This window comes from Haliotis rubra, unplaced genomic scaffold, assembly GCF_003918875.1.
Source record: "Haliotis rubra isolate DU_JTF1 unplaced genomic scaffold, ASM391887v1 Scf50, whole genome shotgun sequence".
Lineage (NCBI taxonomy): Eukaryota > Metazoa > Mollusca > Gastropoda > Lepetellida > Haliotidae > Haliotis > Haliotis rubra.
The window spans coordinates 1,616,326-1,633,585 of NW_025767191.1; the positions used below are offsets into that span (position 1 = coordinate 1,616,326).

The 17,260-nt window shown below is 46.0% G+C and overlaps 1 protein-coding gene across 1 annotated transcript in view; it reads left to right on the forward strand.

Moving 5' to 3' along the window:
* The window catches only part of LOC124291870 (dual oxidase 2-like), a 52,332-nt gene extending 42,080 nt beyond the window's left edge, over nt 1-10,252 (forward strand). Inside the window, exons 28-33 of the mRNA XM_046728936.1 lie at nt 151-432; nt 1,333-1,556; nt 2,371-2,529; nt 3,126-3,281; nt 6,364-6,492; nt 8,436-10,252. Of these exons, the coding sequence (XP_046584892.1) occupies nt 151-432; nt 1,333-1,556; nt 2,371-2,529; nt 3,126-3,281; nt 6,364-6,492; nt 8,436-8,558 (1,073 nt within the window). The 3' untranslated portion in view covers nt 8,559-10,252. The remainder of the gene's footprint in view (nt 1-150; nt 433-1,332; nt 1,557-2,370; nt 2,530-3,125; nt 3,282-6,363; nt 6,493-8,435) is intronic.
* The last annotated feature ends 7,008 nt before the right edge of the window (nt 10,253-17,260 follow it).

Genomic DNA, 17,260 nt, shown 5'->3' on the forward strand with positions numbered 1-17,260 from the left:
AGTCGGTCTATTTTAGTCGGAAACACTCGTAAATTATTGATATATATTTATTGATACGGACAATCTCAATTTACATTTCAATCTAAAACATTTCCATCTTGCTGTTATACCTTTCTACCGGAGGTCTCATTTGTCTGTCTTGTCTCCCAGGTTTGACTGGAGTCATTCTCACTTTAATCGTCATCATCATGTTCGTGTTCGCCACCGAGTACGCCCGACGCCATCTTTTCAACGCCTTCTGGTTCACGCACAGCTTCTACATCTTACTGTACATCTTCCTCACCATGCACGGAGCGGGGCGACTGGTACAGGACCCAATCTGGGGCTGGTTCTTCATCGGGCCGGTCGTCATTTTCATCATTGACAAGCTAGTCAGTCTCAGTAGAAACCGAGTGGAGATACCCGTCACCAAGGCGGAGATACTTCCATCAGGTAAGCTGTAGCAGCCTTGTGGGAGTTAGGGACTGGAAGCGCATTTATTCCAGCTGCACCGTGAACAGTAATCTCTTGATAAAACATCTCATGAACCGTATCAGTGAGTAAGTGAGTTGAGTCTTAAGCCGCTTTTAGCAATATTCCAGCAATATCACGGTGGGGGACACCAGAAATGGGCTTCACACACTGTACCCATGTGGGGAATCGAACCCGGGCCTTCGGCGTGACGAGCGACCACTTTAACCACTAGGCTACCCCACCGCCCCCATGAACCCTATCAATACCAACCCCTTTGTCATTTTCGTATTGATATCGCTCTGTCTCTTGAAACTACATCTTAGTCCTCTCTTAACGCTAAACAAGGATGAAATTTTGACCGACTAATGAATGATTCATATGAGCTCAGAAGCAGCGTCCTCAAACGTATGACTCACATTCGAGACTCCTCTTTGAAAAATATCGATTCAAGGTATGAAAACTACACAAAAGAAAATTTGCGAATTTCTAATGGACGCCTCGGAAAGGTTTTGCAATACTGCCAACTTATTAAGGGAATTATCTTCTTCCTGAAATATTTTTTTTCCTGGTGAAGCGACATAGAAGATGGTCTTGGCGGAATCAGCTGCACAATCCATATCGATCTTCCTGAATACACAGTTTGAAGCTCTTCGAAGGTGTATGTTTAGAAAACGATTTGTAAGCGACTCGCCTGGTCGCAATGGGGTTTCCTCAGATACTGTTTTAGGGCTAAAAATAATTAACATAGGATTTGAATGAGATGTCATGGGTGCAATAAAGCTGTCGTGACCAGTTCTACCAAAACACATTTACGTTAGCACAGTAAAACCTTCTATGGAGGTTTTCGGACATTAAGACGGTTTTTGCTTCGTTTTGTAGGTGTGACTAATCTTGTTTTTAAACGTCCCCTGAACTTTGACTACAAATCTGGGCAGTGGGTCCGTATCGCCTGTCTGGACCTCGGGAAGAGTGAGTATCACCCCTTCACTCTCACATCAGCTCCTCACGAGGAGACGCTGTCACTGCACATCCGGGCAGTTGGACCCTGGACAAACAACATCAGGAGGGTATACGACCCCAACAACTCTTCCACCTTGCCAAAGGTAACATATTCTTAAATCATTCAAGGAAAGTTTTCAGACAATAATTGTTGCGTGTTCACAACTGTATTTGGGGAGGTGGGGTAGCCTAGTATGTTGCTAAAAGCGGCGTAAAACCAAACTCAGTCAGTCAGTCAGTCACAACAGTATTTGGGGTCCTGGCTGACTGTTTGACTGATGAAAAACACGCAGTTTATCAGCAACCGAAATGTATGTCCCTTCAGAAAATAGGTATTTGAATAGCATGCAACAGTGATAAACATAAAGGACAAAAGTTAAGGATGTTAAATTCTGACGAGGGACTTGACGGTTCTGTTTCATAATCATGCGTATTGTTCTCTTAGCTGTTGGTAAAAGATATCTTTGGCTAGCTCAGAATACACCTTGTTATTGTATGTTTTGTTAGCTATATGAGTTGAGGTAATGTGAAATTGGGTTTAACGTCGTTCTTGAAAATATTTCGCTCATATGACGACGTGCATGCGTGTATGTGTATGTGCGACTGGTTGTACTAGCCCAGACTGAAGCTGGTTTTATAGTGCTAGCTCACTGAGATACCATGCCGCAGTGAAACATGAATACCCCACTCAGACACATACTGACTCCGAGCCGAGCTGTCCTTAATGTACCCAGTAATGACGAGCGCCAGGCAGGGACCAACAAGTACCATATTTTAGCCTCTTTTGGTATGACGCGGTCGGGGATAGAACCCGCGACCTTCCGCTCTCCGAGCGGACGCTCTAACCACTACACCAGGGACGCGATCTTTAGCTATATACACGTTCTTTGCTGTTTATATAATTGTTTGCATTTTCAGTTATTGGTGGACGGTCCGTTTGGCGAGGGCCACCAGGACTGGTACCGTTTCCGTGTTGCTGTGTTAGTAGGGGGTGGTATTGGGGTCACGCCGTTTGCTTCCATCCTAAAGGACATTGTCAGCAAGAGCAGGATGAAGGTCAAATTCCCTTGCCAGAAGGTCAGTATGCCTTTCACTACCTTCACCACTGGTTCAGGCCGAACTTGACCTATAATAAAGCTGTCACATCTATGTTGTAGCAATCATAACTATATTGAAGTTGTCACATCTATGTTGTAGCAGACATAACTCTATTGAAGTTGTCACATCTATGTTGTAGCAGACATAACTATATTGAAGTTGTCACATCTATGTTGTAGCAGACATAACTAACTACTGAAGTTGTCACAACTATGTTGTAGAAGTCACACCTGTAATCAAGGTGTCACATCTATGTTGTAGCAGACATAACTATATTGAAGTTGTCACATCTATGTTGTAGCAGACATAACTATATTGAAGTTGTCACATCTACGTTGTAGCACACATAACTATATTGAAAGTGTCACATCTACGTTGTAGCAGACATAACTATATTGAAAGTGTCACATCTATGTTGTAGCAGACATAACTATATTGAAGTTGTCACATCTATGTTGTAGAAGTCACACCTGTAATCAAGTTGTCACATCTTTGTTGTAGCAGTCACCAATATATCAAAGTTGTAACATCAAAGCCGAAATGATCGCTATAGGTTATGATTGTTGATGTTTCAGGTGTACTTCCTGTGGGTGACGAGAACACAGAAGGGTTTTGAGTGGATGACAGACATCATTCGGCAGGTAGAAGGCGCTGACACGAACGATCTGGTAGCAGTACATATCTTCATCACACAGTTCCAGCAGAAGTTCGACCTCAGGACCACTATGTTGGTATGTCATCAACTGGCTCCTTCTGTAGTAGGTGAACACCTCCTGGACACTGGAGGGTGTCATATACTGACTAACTGAACACCACCACAGTATGAAGGGATGTCACATACTGGCTCCCTCTGTAACTAGGTGAACACCTCCTGGACACTGGTAGGTGTCCTATACTGACTAACTGAACACCACCTCAGTATGATGGGATGTCACATACTGGCTCCCTCTGTAGCTAGGTGAACACCTCCTGGACACTGGAGGGTGTCATATACTGACTAACTGAACACCACCTCAGTATGATGGGATGTCACATACTGGCTCCCTCTGTAGTAGGTGAACACCGCCTGGACACTGGAGGGTGTCATATACTGACTAACTGAACACCACCTCAGTATGATGGGATGTCACATACTGGCTCCCTCTGTAGTAGGTGAACACCTCCTGGACACTGGAGGGTGTCATATACTGACTAACTGAACACCACCTCAGTATGATGGGATGTCACATACTGGCTCCCTCTGTAACTAGGTGAACACCTCCTGGACACTGGTAGGTGTCCTATACTGACTAACTGAACACCACCTCAGTATGATGGGATGTCACATACTGGCTCCCTCTGTAGTAGGCGAACACCTCCTGGACACTGGTAGGTGTCATATACTGACTAACTGAACACCACCTCAGTATGATGGGATGTCATATACTGGCTCCCTCTGTAACTAGGTGAACACCTCCTGGACACTGGTAGGTGTCATATACTGACTAACTGAACACCACCTCAGTATGATGGGATGTCACATACTGGCTCCCTCTGTAGTAGGTGAACACCGCCTGGACACTGGTAGGTGTCATATACTGACTAACTGAACACCACCTCAGTATGAAGGGATGTCACATACTGGCTCCCTCTGTAGTAGGTGAACACCTCCTGGACACTGGTAGGTGTCCTATACTGACTAACTGAACACCACATCTGTATGTTGGGATGTCACATACTGGCTCCCTCTGTAGTAGGTGAACACCTCCTGGACACTGGAGGGTGTCCTATACTGACTAACTGAACACCACCTCAGTAGGATGGGATGTCACATACTGGCTCCCTCTGTAGTAGGTGAACACCTCCTGGACACTGGAGGGTGTCCTATACTGACTAACTGAACACCACCTCAGTGTGAAGGGATGTCACATACTGGCTCCCTCTGTAGTAGGTGAACAACTCCTGGACACTGGAGGGTGTCATATACTGACTAACTGAACACCACCTCAGTAGGATGGGATGTCACATACTGGCTCCCTCTGTAGTAGGTGAACACCTCCTGGACACTGGAGGGTGTCATATACTGACTAACTGAACACCACCTCAGTATGATGGGATGTCACATACTGGCTCCCTCTGTAGTAGGCGAACACCTCCTGGACACTGGTAGGTGTCATATACTGACTAACTGAACACCACATCTGTATGTTGGGATGTCACATACTGGCTCCCTCTGTAGTAGGTGAACACCTCCTGGACACTGGAGGGTGTCCTATACTGACTAACTGAACACCACATCTGTATGGTGGGATGTCACACACTGGCTCCCTCTGTAGTAGGTGAACACCTCCTGGACACTGGAGGGTGTCCTATACTGACTAACTGAACACCACATCTGTATGTTGGGATGTCACATACTGACTCCCTCTGTAATACGTGAACACCACCTGACATTGATGTGATGTCAAATACTGGTTCCCTCTGTACTAGGTGAACACCACATCTGTATGTTGTCATGTCAAATTCGGGTTCCCTCTGTACTAGGTGAACACCACATCTGTATGTTGGCATGTCAAATACGGGTTCCCTCTGTACTAGGTGAACACCACATCTGTATGTTGGCATGTCAAATACAGGTTCCCTCTGTACTAGGTGAACACCACATCTGTATGTTGGCATGTCAAATACGGGTTCCCTCTGTACTAGGTGAACACCACATCTGTATGTTGGCATGTCAAATACTGGTTCCCTCTGTACTAGGTGAACACCACATCTGTATGTTGGCATGTCAAAAATACTGGTTCCCTCTGTACTAGGTGAACACCACATCTGTATGTTGGGATGTCAAATACAGGTTCCCTCTGTACTAGGTGAACACCACATATGTATGTTGGCATGTCAAATACTGGTCCCCTCTGTACTAGGTGAACACCACATCTGTATGTTGGCATGTCAAATACTGGTTCCCTCTGTACTAGGTGAACACCACATCTGTATGTTGGCATGTCACACACTGGCTCCCTCTGTACTAGGTGAACACCACATCTGTATGTTGGCATGTCACACACTGGCTCCCTCTGTACTAGGTGAACACCACCTGACGTTGATAGGATGTCACTACATCTTCCTAAAAATGGAAGTACTTTTAACTTTATGCTAGTGGTACCCCTGCCACGCAACGGTGACCTGTAAACGAATCAGCCAATCAAGTGATCAATGAACTGGAAGATTTGGTTAGAAAATGTTGAATTAATAATAATAATAATAATAGTCCATTTGGCATGCGCAAGCTCCATGCACGCTCGAAGCGCCCATACAATATGTGTATTGCTATTACCCCGGCTAACTCAAGCTGCTTGTTGGGCTCAAGAAGGTTATAATCACATAACTTTATCCCACCGGGTATCCATTTACCCGGGTAAACAGAGGCACTTTTGAACAAACTCATTTGCTTGAGATGTGACCACATGTATCACATGTGCTTCGTTGTGGGGCAGGACTGAAGTCCTAGAAACGCTCAGGAGTCAAGCTGCCAAAGACGCGGTCACCCATCCAAGGTCTCTCCGCGCCCATCGTTGTTTAACTTCAATCGATTTGTGACCTGTGCTCTATGCACAGGGCCACAAGCCACCATTACCACAACAGTTTCCAAGCACAGCTATTCCGATGTTTATAAGTAAAGAAAAAACCCTGGGAAACACCGTAACTAACCGTTCCACCCTTTCCGACCTACAGCATGCTCAGACTATTGTGGGGTCAGTACATAAAGGCAAGAGATGACGACATGCGTAGATTATGCATCTAAATAAAACAATATGCTACTTGTGTTTCCAGTACATCTGTGAGCGTCACTTCCAGAGGATCGCTGGTCAGAGTCTGTTCACGGGGCTGAGAGCCACCACTCACTTCGGCAGACCCAAGTTTCAGGACTTCCTCGCGTCTCTGGCCCATGAACATGAAACGGTAAGTGTGCTGAGAAGTATCAGTTAAGCTTGTAGAAGTAGTAATCGCAGAAGTATGAGCAGCAGTAGTCGTGGTAGAAGTGGTCTTGTAAAAATGTATTTTTAGTAGTATATGCTGTTTAAGTGGTAATAGTAGTGATAACAGTAACAGTAGCAGTAGCAGTAGTAGCAGTAGTACTAGTAATATTTACAGTGGTTGTAATAGGAGTGATAACAGTAACAGTAGTAGTAGTAGTAGTAGTAGTAGTAGTAGTAGTAGTAGTGGCAGTAGCAGCAGTAGTAGCAGTAGCAGTAGCAGTAGTAGTAGTAGTAGTAGTAGTAGTAGTAGTAGTAGTAGTAGTAGTAGCAGTAGTAGTAGTAGTAGTAGTAGTAGTAGTAGTAGTAGTAGTAGTAGTAGTAGTAGTAGTAGTGCAGTAGTAGTAGTAGCAGTAGCAGTAGCAGTAGCAGTAGTACTAGTAATATTTACAGTGGTTGTAATAGTAGTGATAACAGTAACATTAGCAGTAGCAGTAGTAGTAGTAGTAGTAGCAGTAGTACTAGAAATATTTACAGTGGTTGTAATAGTAGTGATAACAGAAGCAGGAGTAGTAGTAGTAGTAGTAGTAGTAGTGGCAGTAGCAGTAGTACTAGTAATATTTACAGTGGTTGTAATAGTAGTGATAACAGTAGCAGCAGTAGGAGTAGTAGTAGTAGTAGCAGTAGTAGTAGTAGTAGTAGTGGTAGCAGTAGCAGCAGTAGCAGTAGTAGTAGTACTAGTAATATTTACAGTGGTTGTAATAGTAGTGATAACAGTAGCAGTAGTAGTAGTAGTAGTAGTAGTAGTAGTAGTAGTAGTAGTAGTAGCAGCAGTAGCAGTAGTACTAGTCATATTTACAGTGGTTGTAATAGTAGTGATAACAGTAACAATAGTAGTAGTATCAGTAGCAGTAGTAGTAGTAGCAGTAGTAGCAGTAGTAGTAGTAGTAGTAGTAGTAGTAGTAGTAGTAGTAGTAGTAGTAGTAGTAGTGGCAGTAGCAGTGGTACTGTATTTACAGTGGTTGTAATAGTAGTGATGGCAGTAGCAGTAGTAGTAGTAGTAGTACTAGTAATATTTACAGTGGTTGTAATAGTAGTGATAACAGTAACAGTAGTAGTAGTAGTAGTAGTAGTGGCAGTAGCAGCAGTAGCAGTAGTAGTAGTAGTACTAGTAATATTTACAGTGGTTGTAATAGTGGTGATAACAGTAACAGTAGTAGTAGTAGTAGTAGTAGTAGTAGTAGTAGTAGCAGTAGTAGTAGTACTAGTAGTATTTACAGTGGTTGTAATAGCAGTGATAAGTAGTAGTAGTAGTAGTAGCAGTAGTAGTAGTACTTAATTAGTATTACTAGTGGCAGTAGCAGTAGTGTAGCTAGTAGTAGTAGTAGTAGTTATGTTTACAGTGGTTGTAATAGTAGTAGTAACAGTAGCAGTAGCAGTAGTAGTAGTAGTAGTAGTAGTAGTAGTAGTAGTAGTAGTAGTGGCAGTAGCAGTAGTAGCAGTAGTACTAGTAATATTTACAGTGGTTGTAATAGTAGTGATAACAGTAACAGTAGTAGTAGTAGTAGTAGTAGTAGTAGTAGTGGCAGTAGCAGCAGTAGCAATAGTAGTTGTAGTAACAGTAGCAGCAATAGTAGTTGTAGTGGCAGTAGCAGCAATAGTAGTTGTAGTAACAGTAGCAGCAATAGTAGTTGTAGTAACAGTAGCAGCAATAGTAGTTGTAGTGGCAGTAGCAGCAGTAGTAGTTGTAGTAACAGTAGCAGCAGTAGTAGTTGTAGTGGCAGTAGCAGCAGTAGCAATAGTAGTTGTAGTAACAGTAGCAGCAATAGTAGTTGTAGTGGCAGTAGCAGTAGCCCAGTGAGGGTTGCATATACCTATTTTGCCGGTCACGATACATGCGACATTATCTCCCCTGTTGCCACGTTACAGGCTCAGAGCATCGGAGTGTTCAGCTGTGGATCCCCGCCAATGACGCTGAGCGTTGAATCCGCGTGCAGCAGCCTCAACAAGCTTGAAGGACCAACTTACGTTCACCATTATGAAAACTTCTAAACAACGCCATGACAATGCTTCTTTTGTGTACAGTATATATTACACAGGATGTGTAATACTATAATACTTCAATGAACTATTTGTGTATTGATAGCACAAATCACACACACACACACACACACACACACACACACACACACACACACCTGTATATGATTTTCTTTCATCAGATTTTAACCATGCGTGTTAATGTTTGCATGTTTGTTTTCAGTACTATTTTTACTCCCTGTTTTCGTCTTGATTAAATCACAAGAAGCGTGTCTGTATGTTTGACGAGAAAGTAGAAGATGTTTAGGTTGGTTGGTTTAGCAAATAGTGCTGCTGATTTAACCGTAGTCCCGCCCAGTGCATGGGATAACTAGAGTGACACAATACATCAACACCCATGTGCCTAGTCATGGCTTGAACTCGGAATACCTCACTCACTCCGTCTGAGTATGTAACCGCTTGTCACACACAGCAGGACACATGCGTATGTTGATCTTTCCGATTCAGAAATATAACTGCGGTACTCATTCTGTTCTTCTCACTCACTAACTAGATAAGTAAGATAAAAATTTCCAAAATTGTGAAATGTCAATGCTTCAATTGTTGTAGGAAACTAGAATAGATGATTTTTGTGTACTGTGATATACTCGATCACATTTATAACTTTCCATCAACCGAAGTGTAACATTTGTGTTGACAGACACGGACTAACATTTAATGTTTCCAAACATGTGAACAAGTCTACCAGCTTTCCATCCAAACTCGACACGGAGCAAATTGTTTCACTACATTTGTACCTGCTAACTCAGTTGAGGATCAGTTGAGGGTTGGAAAAAGTCTTTCAATTTTTAAAATCACTGTGAAAAAAAGTCAAGACTTGACAATGGTAACATACCGGTCATTCACGAGAATCCACAACTGGCCGATTCTCGCGCACCAAGTTGATAGAGGTCCGTGTGTCCGAACAACTGTCTGTTCGGCTTGTCTGTTCGGCCAGCTGACCGAGGAGCCATGACGAAGGGGCTTACCAGCAGCTAAATGTGTTGATATCAAGTGTTCACATCACATGTATATATATTCCGTTTCATAGATTGTTCTATACACGCTTGTATTAATGTTGTTGACGTGAAGTCGTGGCCCGACCGTCTGGTGTTTGGGTTGGATGGTGTACACAGAGTAGTCGACGTGTAGCTGTGGTTAAAGCCAAGGCGTCAAGCGTGTAGCATCAGCGAGTACAGGAGGAGGCAGATGCATTATGTTTTCACTGAAATATCACTGTACACCAAAACAAAGTGAGGTTCACGTTTTTTGGGGGAAATATTCATAATCCCTTGCCTTTCCTTCAGATTAGCCCTTGTTATCTGACAATGTAAAGTCTCGATAAGAAAACCCTTTTGAATATGTATTGATATCTCGAGACGGCGTTACATATCTTCACAGTGACTGGAAAACACTTCATATGAAGGAAATACATACATGGTATTAAAGCTGCTTGCTGACAAACACATATTACTTAATTCTATTATCGCATGCAGCCACTGTAGACATATATGATCTACTTCTCAGTGTTCTGATAGCTCGGTATTTCTTGCTTTGCTTCTTTGTGCCAGCTGTTAGTTTAAGACTATGAATACAACGAGACAGAAAGATTGTTTTTTTCTTTCCAATGCTTTATGTTTTTTGAAATAAATGTTATTAGAGTTTCATATTCATTTGGTTACTTGTGTCTTGGTTTTAGATTTCGGTGCACAAACAGTAATTGAATATGGAGCACGTGTTCCATTATTTTGAAATAATTCATTCCGGGAAACACTATTTTACCAGCATTTTATGTCGATTGACGATGTAGGTGACCACTGACCTGGTGATTACACTGGGTAACATGGGAGGTGACGACTGAGGTAGTGATTACACTGGGTAACATGGGAGGTGACGACTGAGGTGGTGATTACACTAGGTAACATGGGAGGTGACGACTGAGGTAGTGATTACACTGGGTAACATGGGAGGTGACGACTGAGGTGATGATTACACTGGGTAACATGGGAGGTGACGACTGAGGTGATGATTACACTGGGTAACATGGGAGGTGACGACTGAGGTGATGATTACACTGGGTAACATGGGAGGTGACGACTGAGGTGGTGATTACACTGGGTAACATGGGAGGTGACTACTGAGGTGATGATTACACTGGGTAACATGGGAGGCGACTACTGAGGTGGTGATTACACTGGGTAACATGGGAGGCGACTACTGAGGTGGTGATTACACTGGGTAACATGGGAGGCGACTACTGAGGTGGTGATTACACTGGGTAACATGGGAGGCGACTACTGAGGTGGTGATTACACTGGGTAACATGGGAGGTGACTACTGAGGTGGTGATTACACTGGGTAACATGGGAGGTGACTACTGAGGTGGTGATTACACTGGGTAACATGGGAGGCGACTACTGAGGTGGTGATTACACTGGGTAACATGGGAGGCGACTACTGAGGTGGTGATTACACTGGGTAACATGGGAGGCGACTACTGAGGTGGTGATTACACTGGGTAACATGGGAGGCGACTACTGAGGTGGTGATTACACTGGGTAACATGGGAGGCGACTACTGAGGTGGTGATTACACTGGGTAACATGGGAGGTGACTACTGAGGTGGTGATTACACTGGGTAACATGGGAGGCGACTACTGACGTGGTGATTACACTGGGTAACATGGGAGGTGACGACTGAGGTGATGATTACACTAGGTAACATGGGAGGTGACTACTGAGGTGATGATTACACTAGGTAACATGGGAGGTGACTACTGAGGTGGTGATTACACTGGGTAACATGGGAGGCGACTACTGAGGTGGTGATTACACTGGGTAACATGGGAGGCGACTACTGCCGTGGTGATTACACTGGGTAACATGGGAGGCGACTACTGAGGTGGTGATTACACTGGGTAACATGGGAGGCGACTACTGAGGTGGTGATTACACTGGGTAACATGGGAGGCGACTACTGAGGTGGTGATTACACTGGGTAACATGGGAGGCGACTACTGAGGTGGTGATTACACTGGGTAACATGGGAGGCGACTACTGAGGTGGTGATTACACTGGGTAACATGGGAGGCGACTACTGAGGTGGTGATTACACTGGGTAACATGGGAGGCGACTACTGAGGTGGTGATTACACTGGGTAACATGGGAGGTGACTACTGAGGTGGTGATTACACTGGGTAACATGGGAGGTGACGACTGAGGTGATGATTACACTAGGTAACATGGGAGGTGACTACTGAGGTGATGATTACACTGGGTAACATGGGAGGTGACGACTGAGGTGATGATTACACTGGGTAACATGGGAGGTGACTACTGAGGTGATGATTACACTGGGTAACATGGGAGGTGACTACTGAGGTGATGATTACACTGGGTAACATGGGAGGCGACTACTCAGGTAGTGATTACACTTGGTAACATGGGAGATGACTACTGAGGTGGTGATTACACTGGGTAACATGGGAGGCGACTACTGAGGTGGTGATTACACTGGGTAACATGGGAGGCGACTACTGAGGTGGTGATTACACTGGGTAACATGGGAGGTGACTACTGAGGTGGTGATTACACTGGGTAACATGGGAGGCGACTACTGAGGTGATGAGTACACTGGGTAACATGGGAGGCGACTACTCAGGTAGTAATTACACTTGGTAACATGGGAGATGACTACTGAGGTGGTGATTACAATGGGTAACATGGGAGGTGACTACTGAGGTGGTGATTACAATGGGTAACATGGGAGGTGACTACTGAGGTGGTGATTACACTGGGTAACATGGGAGGCGACTACTGAGGTGGTGATTACACTGGGTAACATGGGAGGTGACTACTGAGGTGGTGATTACACTGGGTAACATGGGAGGTGACTACTGAGGTGGTGATTACACTGGGTAACATGGGAGGTGACTACTGAGGTGGTGATTACACTGGGTAACATGGGAGGATGACTACTGAGGTGGTGATTACACTGGGTAACATGGGAGGCGACTACTGAGGTGGTGATTACACTATGTAAAATGGGAGGCGACTACTGAGGTGGTGATTACACTGGGTAACATGGGAGGTGACGACTGAGGTGGTGATTACACTGGGTAACATGAGAGGTGACTACTCAGGTGGTGATTCCAATGGGTAACATGGGAGGCGACTACTGAGGTAGTGATAACAATGGGTAACATGGGAGGTGACGACTGAGGTGATGATTACACTGGGTAACATGGGAGACGACTACTGGGGTAGTGATTACACTGGGTAACATGGGAGGTGACTACTGAGGAAGTGATTACACTGGGTAACATGGGAGGCGACTACTGAGGTAGTGATTACACTGGGTAACATGGGAGGTGACGACTGAGGTGATGATTACACTGGGTAACATGGGAGGTGACTACTGAGGTGGTGATTACACTGGGTAACATGGGAGGTGACTACTGAGGTGGTGATTACACTGGGTAACATGGGAGGCGACTACTGAGGTGGTGATTACACTGGGTAACATGGGAGGCGACTACTGAGGTGGTGATTACACTGGGTAACATGGGAGGTGACTACTGAGGAGGTGGTGATTACACTGGGTAACATGGGAGGCGACTACTGAGGTGGTGATTACACTGGGTAACATGGGAGGCGACTACTGAGGTGTGATTACACTGGGTAACATGGGAGGCGACTACTGAGGTGAGTGATTACACTGGGTAACATGGGAGGCGACTACTGAGGTAAAGTGATTACACTGGGTAACATGGGAGGTGACTACTGAGGTGGTGATTACACTGGGTAACATGGGAGGCGACTACTGAGGTGGTGATTACACTGGGTAACATGGGAGGCGACTACTGAGGTAGTGATTACACTGGGTAACATGGGAGGCGACTACTGAGGTGGTGATTACACTGGGTAACATGGGAGGCGACTACTGAGGTGGTGATTACACTGGGTAACATGGGAGGCGACTACTGAGGTGGTGATTACACTGGGTAACATGGGAGGCGACTACTGAGGTGGTGATTACACTGGGTAACATGGGAGGCGACTACTGAGGTGGTGATTACACTGGGTAACATGGGAGGCGACTACTGAGGTGGTGATTACACTGGGTAACATGGGAGGTGACGACTGAGGTGATGATTACACTAGGTAACATGGGAGGTGACTGACTGAGGTGATGATTACACTGGGTAACATGGGAGGTGACTACTGAGGTGGTGATTACACTGGGTAACATGGGAGGCGACTACTGAGGTGGTGATTACACTGGGTAACATGGGAGGCGACTACTGAGGTGAGTGATTACACTGGGTAACATGGGAGGCGACTACTGAGGTAGTGATTACACTGGGTAACATGGGAGGCGACTACTGAGGTGGTGATGGGTAACTGGGGTAACATGGGAGGCGACTACTGAGGTGGTGATTACACTGGGTAACATGGGAGGTGACTACTGAGGTGGTGATTACACTGGGTAACATGGGAGGCGACTACTGAGGTGGTGATTACACTGGGTAACATGGGAGGCGACTACTGAGGTGGTGATTACACTGGGTAACATGGGAGGCGACTACTGAGGTGTGGTGATTACACTGGGTAACATGGGAGGTGACTACTGAGGTGGTGATTACACTGGGTAACATGGGAGGTGACTACTGAGGTGATGATTACACTGGGTAACATGGGAGGTGACTACTGAGGTGTGATTACACTGGGTAACATGGGAGGTGACTACTGAGGTGATGATTACACTGGGTAACATGGGAGGTGACTACTGAGGTGATGATTACACTGGGTAACATGGGAGGTGACGACTGAGGTGATGATTACACTGGGTAACATGGGAGGCGACTACTGAGGTGGTGATTACACTGGGTAACATGGGAGGTGACTACTGAGGTGGTGATTACACTGGGTAACATGGGAGGTGACTACTGAGGTGGTGATTACACTGGGTAACATGGGAGGCGACTACTGAGGTGGTGATTACACTGGGTAACATGGGAGTGACTACTGAGGTGAGTGATTACACTGGGTAACATGGGAGGCGACTACTGAGGTGGTGATTACACTGGGTAACATGGGAGGCGACTACTGAGGTAGTGATTACACTGGGTAACATGGGGAGATGACTACTGAGGTGGTGATTACACTGGGTAACATGGGAGGTGACTACTGAGGTGGTGATTACACTGGGTAACATGGGAGATGACTACTGAGGTGGTGATTACACTGGGTAACATGGGAGGCGACTACTGAGGTGAAGTGATTACACTGGGTAACATGGGAGGTGACGACTGAGGTGGTGATTACACTGGGTAACATGGGGGAGGTGACTACTGAGGTGGTGATTACACTGGGTAACATGGGAGGTGACTACTGAGGTGGTGATTACACTGGGTAACATGGGGGAGGTGACTACTGAGGTGGTGATTACACTGGGTAACATGGGAGGCGACTACTGAGGTGGTGATTACACTGGGTAACATGGGAGGTGACTACTGAGGTAGTGATTACACTGGGTAACATGGGAGGCGACTACTGAGGTGGTGATTACACTGGGTAACATGGGAGGCGACTACTGAGGTGGTGATTACACTGGGTAACATGGGAGGTGACGACTGAGGTGAGTGATTACACTGGGTAACATGGGAGGTGACTACTGAGGTGGTGATTACACTGGGTAACATGGGAGGCGACTACTGAGGTAGTGATTACACTGGGTAACATGGGAGGTGACGACTGAGGTGATGATTACACTGGGTAACATGGGAGACGACTACTGAGGTAGTGATTACACTGGGTAACATGGGAGGTGACTACTGGGTAACAGGAGGAAGTGATTACACTGGGTAACATGGGAGGCGACTACTGAGGTAGTGATTACACTGGGTAACATGGGAGGTGACTACTGAGGTAATGATTACACTGGGTAACATGGGAGGTGACTACTGAGGTGGTGATTACACTGGGTAACATGGGAGGCGACTACTGAGGTGGTGATTACACTGGGTAACATGGGAGGCGACTACTGAGGTGGTGATTACACTGGGTAACATGGGAGGTGACTACTGAGGTGGTGATTACACTGGGTAACATGGGAGGCGACTACTGAGGTGGTGATTACACTGGGTAACATGGGAGGTGACTACTGAGGTGGTGATTACATTGGGTAACATGGGAGGCGACTACTGAGGTGGTGATTACACTGGGTAACATGGGAGGCGACTACTGAGGTGGTGATTACACTGGGTAACATGGGAGGCGACTACTGAGGTGGTGATTACACTGGGTAACATGGGAGGCGACTACTGAGGTGGTGATTACACTGGGTAACATGGGAGGCGACTACTGAGGTGGTGATTACACTGGGTAACATGGGAGGCGACTACTGAGGTGGTGATTACACTGGGTAACATGGGAGGCGACTACTGAGGTGGTGATTACACTGGGTAACATGGGAGGCGACTACTGAGGTAGTGATTACACTGGGTAACATGGGAGGCGACTACTGAGGTGGTGATTACACTGGGTAACATGGGAGGCGACTACTGAGGTAGTGATTACACTGGGTAACATGGGAGGCGACTACTGAGGTGGTGATTACACTGGGTAACATGGGAGGCGACTACTGAGGTGGTGATTACACTGGGTAACATGGGAGGTGACTACTGAGGTAGTGATTACACTGGGTAACATGGGAGGTGACTACTGAGGTGAGTGATTACACTAGGTAACATGGGAGGTGACTACTGAGGTGGTGATTACACTGGGTAACATGGGAGGCGACTACTGAGGTGGTGATTACACTGGGTAACATGGGAGGCGACTACTGAGGGTGGTGATTACACTGGGTAACATGGGAGACGACTACTGAGGTAGTGATTACACTGGGTAACATGGGAGGCGACTACTGAGGTAGTGATTACACTGGGTAACATGGGAGGCGACTACTGAGGTGGTGATTACAATGGGTAACATGGGAGGTGACTACTGAGGTGGTGATTACACTGGGTAACATGGGAGGTGACTACTGAGGTGGTGATTACACTGGGTAACATGGGAGGTGACTACTGAGGTGGTGATTACACTGGGTAACATGGGAGGCGACTACTGAGGTGGTGATTACACTGGGTAACATGGGAGGTGACTACTGAGGTGGTGATTACACTGGGTAACATGGGAGGCGACTACTGAGGTGGTGATTACACTGGGTAACATGGGAGGCGACTACTGAGGTAGTGATTACACTGGGTAACATGGGAGGCGACTACTGAGGTGGTGATTACACTGGGTAACATGGGAGGCGACTACTGAGGTGGTGATTACACTGGGTAACATGGGAGGCGACTACTGAGGTGGTGATTACACTGGGTAACATGGGAGGCGACTACTGAGGTGGTGATTACACTGGGTAACATGGGAGGTGACTACTGAGGTGGTGATTACACTTGGTAACATGGGAGGCGACTACTGAGGTGGTGATTACACTGGGTAACATGGGAGGCGACTACTGAGGTGGTGATTACACTGGGTAACATGGGAGGCGACTACTGAGGTGGTGATTACACTGGGTAACATGGGAGGTGACGACTGAGGTGATGATTACACTGGGTAACATGGGAGGTGACTACTGAGGTGATGATTACACTGGGTAACA